This window comes from Ailuropoda melanoleuca, chromosome 13, assembly GCF_002007445.2.
Source record: "Ailuropoda melanoleuca isolate Jingjing chromosome 13, ASM200744v2, whole genome shotgun sequence".
Taxonomy (NCBI): Eukaryota; Metazoa; Chordata; class Mammalia; order Carnivora; family Ursidae; genus Ailuropoda; species Ailuropoda melanoleuca.
Window position 1 is genome coordinate 69725422 of NC_048230.1, and position 16200 is coordinate 69741621.

Sequence of the window (16200 nt, forward strand, 5' to 3'; positions counted from 1 at the left end):
CCAAGTCCGAGGCGGCGGCGTCCAGAAGCGGGAGCCGCAGCCAAGCCCCAGCCCGAGCCGTTGCCGAGTGGGTGGCGGCGCCATGGCGTGCGCGGGGCTGCTCACCGTGTGTCTGATCCGGCCGCCTGCGCCCGAGCCCCGGCGGCCCCCCGCGCCTGCCGCCGGGCCCGCCGGCCACGCGCTCTTCCAGGACGTGAGTGGGGAGCGGGCAGGGGGCGCGGGCCCTCTGGCCCTGGGGTCGTCACTGTCTCTCCAGCTCTGTCCTCTCTCTCCCGGTGTCTCGCTGGGCTCTCAGTCTCTCGCTGTCTCTCCTTGCCCCCGGCTATGCGTCTCTATGCGTGTCTCTCCCTCCAGGACTGTTTTGGGCCCCTGCTTCTTCCGTCTCTGGGTCTCTGCTTCTCGCTGTCTCTCTCTGACCCTGCTGTCTCCGTTCTCTGTCTCTCTCCTTATCTCTCCTTGTCTCCTGGTTCGGTGTCACTGCCCCTGCTGCCCCCACCCCCAAGTCCACCCCATCTATGTGTCTGATGCAGTGGGGACGGTCAACACTTGATCGCAGGAGCAGTCCCTTCTATGGCAACCCTAGGCTGGGCTGACCCGGGCAGGGGAGCCTGGAAGAATAAACCGCCTCCTGACTTCTGACCCAGTGCTGATCCCAAGAGTCCCTCAGATCTGACCCAGGGGCCATGGGGTCCCACGGTTGGTCAGGATTGCCCACAGTGGTCTGTACATCCCTCTTGTGGGTGGCAGGTGGGCCTGCCAGCCCCATTGGGGTACCAACATGGAGCAGCCTAGCCAGGCCTCAGTCCCTGCCCTGAGCCCTTCCCCCCTTTCACCCTAGTGCTCACCCCATCCTGGTCCACTCCTGCCCTGAATTTCAGAGGTCTCTGCCTGTGGGGAAGACTGTATTCCCTTCCCTGCTGTCCCTAGTGACTCAGCAGCTTGACCACAGTCCTCCTGGATGGAAGATACCCGCTTCCCAGGTGGAAAAACCAAGGCCCGCAGAGTTAGGAACATGTCCATGATCACACATGGAGGCAGAGGTATGCTAGGGTGTGGCCCCAGATATCCTCACTCCCAACGTTGCACCCCTCCCCACCTTCTCCATCTGCCCCAGTCAGGCCACGCTGGGCTGCTGTGTGACCCTGAGCCAGTGGCAGGCCTTCTGTGAGTCAGGTTTCTGACCAGGGGTTAGATTGATGCCAGTGCATCACTGACCCAGAGAAAACAGCTAGAGAGGAGTGGCATTCAGGACCTGGAGCTGCTAGGGGTTCTCTGTCCAGGCTTTGGCCTGCCCCTCCTTGCCAGGTGTGCTGGTCTCCCATTTGCTGGGCTGCTTTGGGTGACTTGGGAGTCTCTGGTCCCTGAACATGTCTTGACTCTGCTCCTCTGTGTCTGCCTTTGTTGCCCTTCATCTCTGCTTCTCTGTAAATATAATCTGTCCACCCTGCTTTGTGCCACTCTCACTCCCCCTTGCACGTGTGCGTACACACACACATGCACATACACATGCATACACGAGCCTGCCCAAGGCCTTCACAGTGAGTCAGACTCATAGGAAGCCCCAGCCCTGGAAGGGTTAACCCCAGGCACCCACAAAGAAAGGACTAGCCACTGCCCACATATCAGGGTCTTAAGCACCCAGGGAAACAGCATTGAGCAGGCAGAGTCTGGGATGGACCATGGCCATGCTGCAGAGTTGGGTTCAGGTCTGGGACAAGGGCCCAGGAACTTGGCTCATCTCCCCTCCTTCCTCAAGCTGGGACCGTGCCAAAGGCTGATGCATCAGACAGAATCCAGGATAGACTCGAGGTGTGGGAGGTGGGGGTACCGGAAGCTGGCCTGGAGCACCTGCCGTGAGGCCAGGCCCTGCAGGAGAAGTGAGCAAATGGTGGGACCTGCTGTGTGATCTTCCTGTGCCCCCCTTGTTGGAAAACCTCCTGCAGGGCTGATCTGGGCAGGGAGTTGGGACCAGGCTGGGCAGGAGGAAAGGCGAGGTGGGGGGAGCCTGGCCGCAGCTGGGGCCCTGATGAGTTGGGTGGAGGCCTCTTGCCTCCCAGGCAGCGCGTCCAGTTCCCATCTATGCCCCTTTGTCCTCCAGGTTTTCCGCAGAGCAGACAAGAATGGTGAGTTGTGGCTTCCCCTGGGTCCACAGTGTGGGGAGGGGTGGGAGACATCAGGGAGGCTCGGGGGTGTGGGACTTGGGGGTACAGTCAAGAATGGAGAAGAATCTTGGGGAAACCCAAATCAGGAAAATCACTCAAGGCATCCTTCCCAGAGGGAGTGCTGTTTGGAGTTGAGCTTGGCAGGATGGAGAGCAGAGGGAATGTGGTTTAGTCAGAGGCTGGAGGTGGGGGCGTACTCTCACACAGTGCCCTGGCACAGTTATGGGTGTTTCTTCTATATGACTTCATGTTGTCCTCACAATCACCAGCTAGGTGGGAATTCTTCACCCCATTTCAGACAAAGGAGCAGAGGCCCAGAGAGGTGAAACAGGTTGCCTGAAGTCACACAGCTTTTAAGTGGTGGGCCTTGGACCCAGGTCTGTGTGATGCTTCGTCCCAGGCTCCCTGTGTAAGGGGCTTGGAAAGGTGGGGTGATAGAGATGAGGCCCATGGGGGGTTTACTCTTAGATCTTTAGAGGGCTCGGTAGCATTCTGTATAACCAGTCACCTGGACCCAGGGAGGGCTTGCACACGATGCTGCTGGGTCCAGGGAATCAGCTTCCTTGGCCGTGGGTCCCGGGCAGTCTCAGACCCCAATCTGGGAAAACCTTTAAAGCTAAAGTGGGAGCCCTCAAGGGAGCCCGCAAGCAAGTTGCTGCCCACAGGTGACTTAGGGCAGCCCACTGTGCCTTGATTGGCCAGGTGAGGGTTTGAGCTGAGGCAGCCAGTCAGCCTCGGCCTCACTTCTCTCCGGGGTCTTCAGACCCTTTTGTGTTTAAGCTTCCTAGAGCCAGGATCATGTCCTAACCCACTGATCAGGACACATGGTCTCATTTGGATCACAGCGTTCTGTCTGGGAAGCTCAGACCCTCCCCCTCTCTGCTCCCCCAACCCCATCTGCTTACAGACCTTACAGGCCAAATCCTCAGTGTCTTTGGCCATCCCACTGGGGCTCTTAGACTGTTACGTGGCCCCTGCAAAGAGGTCATTCCCTCCTAAGCCAGCCTGCTGCTGCTTGCAGGGGATCCAACTCTTAGGAAGATCTCATCTGCCTCCCAGTGGCTTCTCTGTGAAGGGCATGGGTCCAGAGCAGCCTGGAGCCAGGCTGGTGGCAGAGACTCAGCCCCCAAGTCCTCTGAGTGATGTCTAGGTCCTACCATGATCTGGCCGTGTCCCAGGCTGTTCATTTGGCAAACACGTATTGAGTCCCTATGTAATACCACGTGTGTGCTGCCCTGTCCCTTGGGTGCCTGCAAAGTGGGCCCTGTTTTCTGAAGTGGGCACCTCCAGGGACTCTTTTTGTCTCCAACAGCCAGGTCCCCCCCCCCCCGCAAGCTCAGAATTCTATCCCACCTGGCTGAGTAGTCTTTGGAGGGGGGTCTGATCTGGTGGCAGGGGTCAGGGATACTAGCTCTGCTTCCTGCCCACCCCCCCCCAGATGATGGTAAGCTCTCATTTGAGGAATTCCAGAATTACTTTGCTGATGGGGTTCTCAGCCCTGGGGAGCTGCGGGAGCTGTTCAACGGCATTGACGGGCACTCTACCAAGTAAGTACAAGAGGGGTGGGTGAGCCGTGGGTAGATGTGAGGCTAGGTTATCCCAGCCCCACTGTGTCCCCTGCTGCCTTGGTTCCTTATGGAGGCTGGGAGGTTGCATAGGGAGAGAGGTGCCAGGGCCCAATGCCAACTTTACCCGCCCACTCACCCCCTCCCTGGCTCCAGCCTTGTCCATCACACTGCTTCCAGCTGGGACCCCGAAATAGCCAGGTCTGAGTCACCACCTGTGGTTCAGCCCACAGGTGTCCCCCCCCCCCCATTCCCGCTTCCTGCAGGGACCAGAGGATGCCCGAGGCTGGCTGGGCCCCACCGGCTTCCACCCATGGATGCAAGTGCACACATACGCACCTACCCCCCCATGTGTGTTCCCACATCTGCAGGCCTTAGCAGGAGTTGCACACTTTCCTCCCCGTGCTTCCTCACGTGCGTGCACGTGCATACACAGCTGTCCCTCCCTCTCTGCCTGCATCTCCTTAGAATAAATTCCAGTCTCTGGGTCAGCATTCAAGGCTGCCATGCCCTTCCCTATTTTGAAGCCTGAGCTGGACCTTTTGTCTGCAGTGCTACCACTCCCCACCACCAGACACTCTAATCAAATTCCTTGTCCTTCAAGGCCTAACTAAAGTAGCCTCCTGGAAGCCCTCCTTAACCTACCAAGTAATACCCCGTGGTTTCTCCGGACTTCCCCAGACCTGGCTTCCCCTTCCCAGCTCTGACCCCTCCTCTCTGGCCTGTGTCCACATTTCTCTCCCTGGGCCTGAAATCTCCTTGGAGGCCACGAGTGGGTCTGAATTTTTGCCCTCAGTAGTACCCTTGCAGCCCCTCGGCCCACTGAGCAGCTTAACCTGGGGTACAGGCAGTAGTAGCCTTCTCGTCAGGCTGAGCTGGGCGGGCAGCGGGAGGGACGTTGGCTCCAAAGTCCCAGGTCACAGACTTAGGTCTGTGGGACTGACGGGTGCCTTCTCTTTTCCCCACAGCAATTTGGAAACAGAGAGACTGTGTGGTGAGTAGGCCCACGGGAGCGCTGCTCTCCTGGGACCCCTGGGCAGGTGGGCATGATGAGAGGCTGTTCCTCCTCCCGTAGTGGAACAGGATGGGCTTGGCTCAGGATACGAGGCCTGTTGGCTGGTGAGGGACTCCAGGCTGGGTAACTGTGGCCACAGTGCAGGTGGGAGGTGGTCCGGGAAGCTTTGAACACCTCCTCTGCCCACAGACTACTTCTCAGAACACCTGGGTGTCTACCGGCCTGTGCTGGCTGCCCTGGAGTCCCTGAACTGTGCAGTGCTCACTGCCATGGACACCACCAAGCTGGTGAGTGGCGGGGTTGATGGTGGCAGGCTGGGAGTAAGGGCAGGGGTGTCTGCTGTGCTGTGGGAGCTGCCGCTGTCAGGGCTCAAAGCTGTGAAGCTAGAGGCTTGGGTTCAAATCATGGCTTTCTCACTTTCTAGCTGTGCACCTTTCTCTCTCGGCCTCAGTTTTCTCATCTGTAAACTGGGGATAATTATAGAACTTACCTCCATACATTTGATGTGACAATTAAATGAGAGTGAAGGCTGGGATTTTTGTCTTTCTTGCTCTCTACTCTATTTCCAGCACCCAGAACTCTGCCTGGCACACTTAATACCTAGAGCCGCTGCTGCAGCTGTTATTGGCGAGACCTAACTGTTGTGGGGTATTGAGCCCAGGACCCAGCAGGGATGGGATGGGGGAGGGCGTGCTCACACACGGCCATAGGCCCATGCTGGTGTGTGGAACCTGGGGGTGGGGGCAGGGTGTTTGTACGCATGTGTGGCCACATGTGCCTATAAGCACAAACAGTGCTCACAGCCAGGGCTCTAGGCTCTTGGATTGTGGCTTTGAAAATACAAGCCACCCCTCCCTTTGTGTGTTCCTTTTAAGAAATGTCTCCACCCCCCCTTTGTCCCATAGCTCTTAATAATGAGGCTAGGAGAGAACAGGGAGGAGGTCCAGGATTGTGCCTGACCCCACTTTTTACAGAAGGGGAAACTGAGACCCTCAGTGAGTCAGTGATCAACTGAGGACAGGGCTTCCTTTCCTGGTTGCTTCTACATGGGATTTTTTCGGTTTTCAAAAGGTTACCCCTTGGGGCTTGGCATAGGATGGGAATCCAAATGGTATAGGGTGAGGGGTTGATGTGTTGTAATAATTCCCGTATCTGTGGCCTGGACACCAGTGGGAGTGTTGCCTTCCTTGTTGCCATGGAAACAGGGCCCTGGGGGTAGGCACCTGGACTGGTATTCTCTGAACTGGCACTGGTTAGGGTAGATTCAAACTACTAGGTTGAAGTGAGAGTCCTCGGGGTCCGGACCACCTTCTCCTGGCTCAGTAAGGGTTAGGGGCGACCCATCAGCACATGATGACTCTGCCAGCTCCGATCACGTGAGACTTTTATCTGGAACTCAATGTCTCTGATAGAGCTATAGCTCCGCCCTCCGAGCCCCTGCCTCTGCAGCCCCTCAGGTGGCACGTCCCCTCCGGTACGACACGACTCAGTTGAATATTTCGTGCACCAGCTTGGAGCCACACTCCTGGTACATGGCCCGGGTTATCCAGCGGCATTGGAAGGAGCGCAGGGAGGCCGCCATGGAGCCGCCTGTCCATACGGCTGTGCCACGCCCAGGTTTGGCCACCAGGCAAGGCCCCAGTGCTGCATAGCCGTGCCTCCGGCACTGCGCCTCCAGCTCCATTTCCAGGCGCTCAGTGAAGCCAGGGAAAAGTGTGGAGCCACCGGCCAGCACCACGGTATCAGCTAGCCGTTTCCGTAGTGTTGCAGGAACCTTCTGCAGTGCCCGGAAGACCAGTGCAGGTAGTCCTGGCTTGGCCTCGCCTAGCAGACTGGGCTGGAAGATGGGTTCTGGGCAGCAGAAGCGCTCGCTGCTAAGACAGACAGAGCACCCGTTGCCTAAGCAGAAAGTGGCCGGATGGTGGCGGTCAGGGTTCTGAAGGTCTCCCTCAAAGTCCAGTGACACATAGCAGCAGCGTTTTTTGAGCTGTGTGATGGCCTTGCGGGGCACGGCCTGCAGCTGTAGGTGGGGGTATGCTGCCACCAGCAGGTTCCGCAGGTAGCGTGACAGGGTGCTGCCTGCCACGTCCAGCCGGAACGTGGCCTCGTGCCACGAGTGGCCCCCATAGATGGGTGTGGCATGGCACACGCCCGCTCCTGCCTCCACGGCCAGCCCGCTGAATGCGCCAGTGGAGCAGAGCGCCAGCAACGCTGTGCTGGCCATGTGGCACGCGGGCACTGCCAAGGCCTCGAACAGCAGCTCGGCTATCCTCTCGCGGCCCGCCGGTGGCGCCGACGGAGAATCACTCACTAGCACGGGCCACTGCTCTGGGCACACCCGCAGGCCGCCCACCAGCAGGCGCTCCCACAGCCCCTCCAGGGCCTCCCAGTCCACTACCACACCGTGCTTGATGGGGTGCGCCCGCGCCACACCACCGGTCAGCTCGCAGCCCAGTGCTCCGGGCAGCACGGGCCGGTCCCAGCTGGACACCAGGCTGGAGCTCTTCAGCACCAGGCGCGGCTGGTGCTCGCCCGCGAAGCCCGCCTTGATGAAGCCCGAGCCCTGGTCTATCACCACCGCCATGCGGCCCAGCGAGGGCGGCCGACCGACCCGCCTGCTTCCAGGCGCCGAAGCCGCCATGGCTTTCCGAGCTCGGCTCCACCCTTCGCCAGAGGCTCCGCCCTCAGAGGCTCAGCTCCGCCCCCTGCCTGAGGCTCCGCCTCTGCTGGCCTCACTGGAGGCCCGCCTTTCAGCTCCGGGCTCTGGTCCCAGGCCTAAGTCCTAGCCTTTCTGGCTACAGAACCAGCGCTCTCAAGTCTTGGCTGCAGCTTCTGGCCCTGAGCTTCCACTCTTCCGGCCAGACTGGAAGTCCTTTTTCAGCTCTTGGCTCTGCCCATAGGCCCGAGGCCCCGCCTCTGGTTCCAGTGTCAGTCTCCGCTCTTGCTGGGCTTCAGCCACTTCAGGCTTCTTCACCCTCCTCTGGCTCCAGGCTCCACGCTCCACCTTGCACCAGACCCACCTCTCTGAGGACTCACCTCTGCTCCACGGCCTGCTCACTCAGCCCTGGAGGAGGCGGATGATAAGACAGCCGCATCAAATCCTAAATAAGGAGAAGCCGCCAGGAGCAACAGAACTCTAACAATGAAGGGGCCTTGTGGCAATGTTCTCCGGACCTATATCCTCCCTTGGGGACCCAGGAGTCCAGCCCAGTCCTTGAGCCCCAGGCAGTCTCCTGGCACCTCTCTCCTGGCCTTGGTTGTGGAGGTGGGAGGGGGTGGTCAGAGAAGGAAGGAAAAGAACTTGGATTGGACTCATTGTGACCTCAGTCCTCAGTACCTGCTGTGCTTTCCCACAGCCCTCTCCACCCATGAAAACCCCCTGGACACATCCACTCTTCTGGGACAAGGCCAAGAGCAGTGATTTGGGCATTGGGGGATCTGGCCTCAGCTGCCCAGCACAACCAATCTGATTCCTTCCCCAAACCACTTCAGATTATCTGAGGTGTTCTGGCCAGGTGTGCATCTACCCCCCTTCCCTGGCCCAGTCCAGTACCGACGAGACAGCTCTAATCACAGATCTATAGCCCCTCTGAGGACTTCTGTGTGCTCAGCCCTGAGGGGCCCAGGCCACCCACATAGGGACCCTACCTTCAGGGGCTTCCATGGATGGACTCTTATGGACCTGAGTTTGTGACTCGGTTCTGAAGATGACTCGTTGTGTGCCCCTGAGCAAGTCCTAATCTCTCTCTGGGCTCAATTTCTTCTTCCAAAAGGTAGTCCTAATCCTCACACAGGAAAAGGCCACTTCTTGTCTCTGCAGAGTCTATTCTCTTTAGGACCATTTTGGTTGCAAGTGGAAGACCTACTCAGGGGAACTTAAGCCAAAATAGGGATTTTATCATAGGGATCTTGTATGTCTGTATGGATACCGAGGGCAAAGATGAAGTCAGGTTTCAGGAACAGATTGGAAGTAGGGCCTGACTGCAGGATGTGTACTGTCTCTGCATTGTTTTATTCTGAAGACTGGCTTAAGCCCACGCATGTTCATGTAGCGAACAGTCTCTCACAGCTCCTGAATTACAGTCCCAGGGAAGAGGCTGATAGGACCAATCACATATGACCAGGACGTGTGGCCACATTGAGGAACATGGTTACCGTGGTTGTAACCACATGGATGGTAGGAAAGGGTCTGTTCTTACATTTCGGAGAGATGCTATTGGTCACACGACCTCTGCCTGATGCAGGAGGATACGGAAGGGATGTCGATTGTGTAGACACTAATGAAAGTGCGTGTTCAGCAGAAGCTGGGCCTATGTCTTTAATCAGCTGGGGCCCCTGCTGCATCTGCCCCCTCTGGGACATTCTGAGGTGGTCACGAGTGGAAGGCTGGCTTCAGGTTAGGTAAAGCTGGGGCAGCACTCCGGTCTGGAGCTGGGTTTGGGAGCCAGGAGAATGAGAACAAGCAGCTGGATCTTTCTCACAGAAAGCATGCCAGGCCTCTCCTGGGTGAATTAGGGAGGTGAACCTTGCATTGGAGACCACAGTGGCAATAAGACCAGAGCAGGGGTGAGGATAGGAGTCCCTCAGAAGCCCTAGAGGGAGAGACTAAGGCTGGGGGCTGGGCCTACACGTGACAACAGTAAGTTTGGGCATTTCCCTGTGGGCCATGTAGAATCAGTGGGAGCTAATGAGGACAGTGAACTGTCCTACAGATAGCTGAGTGGTTTGGAAGAAGTCTCTGGCTGCAATGTGGGCAAAGGGATGGCTCAGGGTAGGCTGGGAGACAAGTGACTGAGGTGACTTGGGGGTCACCAAGCAAAGTGGTGGCAGGGGTGAGGGATCAGAGGCCCAGACCCCAGCCTCTCCTTCCGGGTGTGCTCACAGGCAGACTGTGAGTCCCCAGGCCCCAGCCCTGCTGATCGTGGGGCCTTCACAGTTCTTTCCAGGGTGGTGGCTGTTTGCCTGGGCCCCTCCCTGTGCCTAAGAAGGACCTGTGAATGTTGGGGACTCTCGGAGATATTAGGCCTCTGTGGGAAGCAGCCCCCTCCTCCGAGCGTGGCCAACCCAGGGCTTGCTCAAACTGCCCTCCCTTGGGCCTGCAGACCTTGAAGGGTCTATGACCCAGGGCCTGGAGTTGGGGGAAGAGGGAGCTAGCCTCCCTCCACTGTGGCAGGATGCCCCTCCCCAGCTCGGGGCAGGGGTTCTGACGCTTGGGTCACAAGGGGAAGGCACAGTTGGGCGGCACGCCGTGGCCGTTGCTCTGCCATCAATACTCCTGTTTCTTCCGTCTCGCCCTGGGCCTCAGTTTCCCTCACCCAGCTCGGTGTCGCGCCACCTCGGACAGAGCTAGCTGGCGCCAGGGTTGCTATGCGCTCTTTATTGGGCCGGGGTCCGGGAGTCCGGCTGGGCGCTCAGGGCCGCGGGCGAGGGCAGTGGCGCCGCTTGAGCGGCTGCTCCTCAGCGGGGTCGGCCTCGCGGTCCGCTTCGCTCGGTCAGCAGACGCGCGTACAGCCGCTGCCAGCTCTGCGCCACATTGGCTCCGCCCCCCACTCCGGCCCCGCCCCCAGGCACGCCCGCCGCACAGCGCCCCTCCTCCTGCAGCCGCGCGTCTAGCAGCAGCAGCACCAAGATCATCTTCATCTCTCTCTCGCGCGCGCCCTCGCGCAGATCAGCGCCGTCGCCCGCTCCTCGCAGCATGGGCGCCGCCACCGGGGAGCCCACCGGGGCGCCCGTCGCGTCCTCGCCTGGCCGCCCAGGCCGCGCGCCGGGGCCCGCCGCCACCTCGGCTAGCTGCTGCGGCTTGTCCGAGGGGAAGAGCGGCACGATCTTGGCCTGCGGGTGGGGCTGGAGCGTGAGGAGAAGAGCGTACCGGGTCTTCTTGCTGAGGATCCGCACCTACCCAGGTCCTGTCTCCTAGGACTCTGTCCGCTTTACGTTTTCAGGACTCCCGGCCTCCATGCCCGGGACCGGGAGTGGGTCTCCCCCTATCCCATCACCCAGGACCCCTGCCTTCCCTCTGAAAACCCTTACCCACCCTAGGTTGACCTCCCGAGACCTTGCACCTTCACCGTTTATGGGATCTTTGCCTGCCCTCCTAGCCTTGGTGCTGGGACTCTAACCCACCCCCGAAAAATAGCACATTTTGAGGCTGGGAGCTGGAAAGGGGGCATAAGGGAACATCCTGTGTCCATAGCCTCTGTGGTCCCAGGTAGGGCTGATTCCCCGTGCTGAGCCCTCTCTATCCATCTGTCCTTGTTGGGAGAATCCCTTCCTGCCCACCTTCCTGGACTCCCAAGTCTCCTGGGTTTTTGAATCCCTACTGTCCCTTCTGGGCTTTTAGGACCCAACCACACCCATAGGAGTTCCTGGGACCCCCATCCTCAGGAGACCCTCGGACTTATGCCCACAAGGCCTAGACTCCCAGCATTCCCTCTTGCCCACATGTTCAAGTACCCCTGACTCCCACCTACCCCTAGACCCTGGCACTTACGCTTGGCTTCTTCCGCTTGAGGTGGCTGAAGAACTGCTGTATCCGCCCAGCCTTGTCCATGTCGGGCGGCCTCTCGTTGTGAGCCTGCTTGGGCACTTTGGTCCTCTTGTGAGAACTGTTGTTTCCCATGGCAGGGCCGGTCACCACTGGGGGCCACAGCTCATGCTGCCTCTGCCCTGCCTTCTGGCTGGGTGGGGGGCACCCTGCCCCTGCTCTGTCCCATGGAGGCCACATTGTGACCTCATGGGTCAACCTCACCAGCTCCAGACTCTAAGCTCCTCCTCCCAGAACCCACAGGCACATCTTGGCTCTGTTTACTCTGTGATTTGTGGCTTTGGTTTCTCAACTGTAAAACTGGGCTAATAATCACGAATGAGGCAATGCTTGTAAGGTGCTTAGTCTTAAGTAGAGAGAAATTTTTGTGATCTGGGTTTGAATTCTGACTCTGCCACTAACAGTTGTGTGATCTTGGCCAAGGTAATCAGCTGCTCTGGGCCTCAGTCTTCTCGTCTGCAAAACGGGGTCAATTACAGTTCCTGTAAGTTGTTATGAGGATTAAATGAAATTCTGCTCGGAACAGGGCCTGACACATAGTAGGTACTGTTATGTTAAGCCAGGTTTTTTGGTTGCAAGTAACAGAGACTGATCAATCATCTTAAGTGCTCAAAAGGGAATTTATTGGAAGGATTTCAGGGAGCTCAGAGCATGGCTAGGAAGTCCGGAGACCAGGCTTGGAGAGACAGGACAGAAGCCATTGGCCTGTCTAAGAGTGAGAGGACTCAGCCCCCATTCTGTTCCTGCCTCCTGGCTCATAAGCCTGGCCCAGCAGGGGCCATCTGATGGCTGAGCTGAGGCAGGTCACAGACAGGAGATGAAGCCCCCGATAGATGGTTCCTCTGGAGCCCCTTGTGGCGGGTGGGCAAGCCCCTGGCTGGACCATGGCTCCTCAGGACTTCCATCCTGGTCTGTGTCCTTTGTAGGAATTAACTCATTGAAGTTTTTCAGCAGCTCAGTGAGATGGCTGTTATCATCCTTGTTTTCTAGGTGAGGAAACTGAGGCACAGGGAGGCGAAGGTAGCTGGAGAGTCTCTGAGCATCCCACATATGCAGCATAGGGCCTGGCACGTGTCGGCCTTTTCTGCCCACGTTGGGAGGGGGTGAGTGGAGGCTAGTGATGTAGGGATCTGTGCTGGTGTGTGTATAAGGACAGTGACCTGGCTGGCTGTCTTGTATCTGCAGCTCCCAGGAAAAGGTAAATGTTTGTTGCATGGATGAGTGAATGAATGAATGCATGCATAGACTATGAGTTTAGGGCCAGCTGGTGAGTATGGGGCCACATCACACTATCGTTTTGCCTCATGTGTCAAAACTGGCCTTGGATGCCCTATGACCTGCCCTACCCCCCACCTACCTAGCTGTGCCTGGGGCCACACTGGCCGAAGGTGGTGGTCCCAACAGGGAAGGGGCCTTGGGGCCCAGAAAACGGCAGAGGCCTCCCTGTATGTTGGCCTCACCCCTCCCAGGAAGGGAGGCCAGGCCCAGACGAGGAGGGTCCAGGCCCTGCTCCCAGTCCCAGCGCTGTCCTGCTCTGGTTGCACGCTCTCTGCTCCTCATGCTGCCTCTGCTGTTTTCATGGGCAAGGGGTAGGGGAGCAGGGCAGTGGCTCTGCATTCAGAAATATATGCCTAAGACCAGGAAATGTTGACCATGACCCCTCTGCCCCCAGGAGTATGAGAGGGCCTCCAAGGTGGACCAGTTTGTGACCCGCTTCCTCCTGCGGGAGACGGTGAGCCAGCTACAAGCCCTGCAGAGCTCACTAGAAGGGGCGTCAGATACCCTGGAGGCCCAGGCCCGGGGCCCACGGTACGTGAGGTGCCCTGCTGGTCATTGTCACCACATTCCAGGGTCCTTGGCTTCCATCATAGCCCATACCTCCAGCATCCCAGAGCTAACATTCTTGTTGGCAGGGAGGCCAAGAAGGGGTGAGAGGGGGTGGCTGGTTTTGAGGCTGGGTCTCAATGTCCTGGGAAGCCTGTTTTGTCCCACCCAGGTCTGGCCCTGTTCTGGGGCCCCAGTCCTTGGCCTGTGGGTCTGGGAGCAGAGAGTCGACCTTCCACTTCCCTAGGTCAGACGAAGACAGTGTGGAGGTGCAGAGCAGACCCCACGGCAGCCGGCGGGCCGGGCGCAGGGCCCTGCGGAGCATTGGCCGGTCACCTACCTGGTCTCCTGGCTCCTCCCCCTCCTTGGACACAGGTGCGCCTGTGGTGGGGTGGGAGGTCTGGCTGAGGAGGGGGGGGGCCCAGTGTCCACTCCTCCACTGCCCTTCACTTCATCCTGAGAGGTTTCCCACCGTGCGGGGGCCCATGCCGGACTTCCCCGCCGTGTGTCTCCCATCCCAGGGCAGAGCTCAGAAGCCGAGATGCAGTGGCGGCTCCAGGTCAACCGTCTCCAGGAACTCATTGACCAGCTCGAGTGTAAGGTGAGTGGTCATGTGGCCAGTGCCCCAAGGGGGAGGACCTTCCTGGAATCCGCCTAAGCCAGGCACACACCGGGGCCCCGCACACACTCTGTGTCCCTCACAGGCCCCCAGGCTGGAACCTCTGCATGAAGAGAAGCTTACCAAGGGGCCTGAGTCGGTGAGTCCAGGAGAGGGACAGGCAGCTGGGTATGGTGCCAGGACGAGGTGCTCATTAAGTGAGGGGGTTCACGGGGCCTCCTGCCCACTTGGCCTCTGTGTTATACAAATGCCCTTTTCCCAGGTTTGGCCCAGCCCTCATTCCCCAAGGTGCTGGGTTCTGGCCCTTGCTGTGTGACCCTGTAGAAATCATGGCACCTCTCTGGGCATTAGTTTCCCTCATCTGCATTCCTGAAAGTTGGTCTGGGCAGTGTGGATGGAAGTTGGAGGGGGAAATGTACATACTGCAGGAGAGAGACAGTGGCTGGATGGAGGCGGTGACCTTGGCCATAGGGACAGGAGGATGGAATCAGGGTGTCGGGGCCGGGTTGGGGTCAGAGCTCCACCTCATGGTGGGCCGGGGCTGGTGCAAGTCAGGAAGGGCAGGGTCCTCCTGAAGGCCACTTCTGGTCCCTCGCCCGTGCCCTGCCTTACCCTGGCTGACCAGGGGGGCTCTCTTGCCAGCACATCCTCGTGGCCCAGCGGCAGGTGCAGGTGGCAGAGGAAGCCCTGCAGGATTTCCACCGCGCCCTGTGCTGCTACGTGGACTTCACGGGGGCCCAGAGCCATTGCCTGCAGTGAGTCCCCAGCTGGCCAGCAGGCTGGCCAATGTCGGGTGGGGGTGGGGGGGTGAGTAGGGCAAAGTGCCGGGGCTGGGTATCCCGGGCCAGGGCTCCCATTAGACACCCCGGCTGGGTGGGCAGTGGTGGTGGTAGCCCGGGCCTGGCCTGGCCATCTCTTTGGCCCCACAGCGTGTCTGCCCAGAAGATGGACAATGCCTCTTTCACCCTATATGAGTTCTGGCAGGATGAGGCCTCCTGGAGAAGGTATGATTGGTGTCTGAAAACTAAAATTTATTGAGTATGGGCCCTGGAGTGAGTCAGGCCTGGGTTCAAATCATCCGCTATTATTCCCTGGCTGTGTGACTTTGGGAGGGTACTTATCCCCTCTGAGCCCCAGGGGTCTCCTTTCCAAAATGAGAGTAAAAGAGGTCCACCCTCCTATGAGCCCTGCACTGGTGGGCGAGGAGCTGAACACAGTGCTGGCGGCACGGGAGGCAGGCCCTCGGGGACTACACACGCTTCCCACCGCGCCACACCCTGTGCCAGGCACCCATGTGTTACTTCATGTTAACCCCCCCCCACCCCATGTCCTGCTGCAGTGTGCACCACTGTCCCCAGTTCACAGAGGGAACAGAGGCTCAGGGCCAGTACAAGGCAGGACTGGGATCTGAATCCAGACAACAGGACGGGTGGGAGTGGGGAGCTCTCCACCAGGTGGTCCTGCTCTTCGGGGGACCAGCTCCAGCCTCAGGTCACTCCATGACCCTCCCCAGGCACCAGCATTCTGCCTGTAGTAAGGCCTTCCAGCGCATCCTCATTGACCACCTTCGGGCTCCGGACACCCTCACCACTGTGTTCTTCCCAGGTACGCTGTGGCCCCCAACCCTCTACAGCCCTATGGAGTGGCAGTGGGCCCCTGATGGCCTCTGATTCTCAACCTCTGACCCCTAGCCTCCTGGTGGATTATGAATAATAACTGAGGCCTGCCTCATTCTGGAGCTTCTGGACTGGTCAACTCAGCACCAAGATCAAGGACGTGGCCACTCTTAGTCCTGGGGCTGGGCTCTCAGAGGCCCCCCCAGACCCAGCTGGTGGAGAGTCTCTCAGCCCAGGGATCAGGGACTGGGCGGCTTGCTTTCTGTTTATTTATCAGTGTATTTTATTGTTTGTAGCTTTGGCCTCTGAGACACTCTGGCCTCTGCCTGGCTCAGGAGGCTTGGATTCTGGTCCCCTCTGTCCCAGTCTTGTTGTGTGACACAGAGCAGGTCACTTCCCTCTCCGGGTGGGCCTTGGGCTGTCTGGCTGCCTAGTGGGTACCCTGCTTCCTTCCTGCTGTCTTGGGGCCAGGCTTCTGCTCTTCCTCAACCAGCAGCAGAACCAGGGCTGATGCTCAGGGACACCACCCCCCCACCAAACCTCGACCCCTGAGGCTGGGCCGGATCCGTCTGCAGTGTGGGGTAAGGACCTGGGTGTCCCCATCACCCTCCCGGGCTGGCAAAGCTCCCAACTCTTCCAGCACCCTCCGCTGCGCTAGAGCCCTCTGCAGGATCCTGGGTTGGTTTGCATGTCATTTGCATATCATTTGCATGCTCATGCCCACCCGTACTCAGGCACTATGGGAAGTCCCAAGGTGACCTTGCCAAGTAGCAATAATTTGGGTCCAGTGTCACCTGCTCCCCCCATATACCTCTGAACCCCAGCCCAGAGGCAATAAAGGAAGTGGTCACCTCT

The 16200-nt window shown here is 58.9% G+C and overlaps 3 protein-coding genes across 5 annotated transcripts; 1 reads left to right on the forward strand and 2 right to left on the reverse strand.

Annotated features, from left to right (window-relative positions):
- Positions 1-6: 6 nt before the first annotated feature.
- On the forward strand, positions 7-16200 carry NECAB3 (N-terminal EF-hand calcium binding protein 3). 3 transcript variants are annotated; one of them, XM_034641447.1, is made up of 13 exons: positions 7-193; positions 2099-2123; positions 3601-3709; positions 4696-4721; positions 4932-5029; positions 12959-13095; positions 13358-13485; positions 13632-13711; positions 13815-13868; positions 14355-14484; positions 14659-14733; positions 15243-15334; positions 15421-16200. In XM_034641447.1, exons 1-13 carry the CDS (start codon positions 83-85, stop codon positions 15436-15438), a joined length of 1083 nt encoding a protein of 360 aa, XP_034497338.1. In that variant the 5' UTR covers positions 7-82; the 3' UTR covers positions 15439-16200. The 3 variants fall into 3 exon arrangements, with proteins under 3 accessions (XP_034497338.1, XP_002916471.3, XP_034497339.1); XM_002916425.4 differs by having other exon boundaries at positions 14372-14484; XM_034641448.1 differs by lacking the exon at positions 13815-13868 and having other exon boundaries at positions 14372-14484.
- ACTL10 (actin like 10) lies at positions 6229-7342 on the reverse strand. The gene has a single exon (XM_034641446.1). The coding sequence runs from the start codon at positions 7324-7326 to the stop codon at positions 6229-6231; it is 1098 nt and encodes a 365-aa protein (XP_034497337.1). The 5' UTR covers positions 7327-7342.
- On the reverse strand, positions 10012-11733 carry C13H20orf144 (chromosome 13 C20orf144 homolog). Its single transcript, XM_034640612.1, has 2 exons — positions 11233-11733; positions 10012-10574 (listed from the first exon to the last, which is right to left on the reverse strand). The coding sequence occupies exons 1-2, from the start codon at positions 11464-11466 to the stop codon at positions 10200-10202; spliced, it is 609 nt and encodes a 202-aa protein (XP_034496503.1). The 5' UTR covers positions 11467-11733; the 3' UTR covers positions 10012-10199.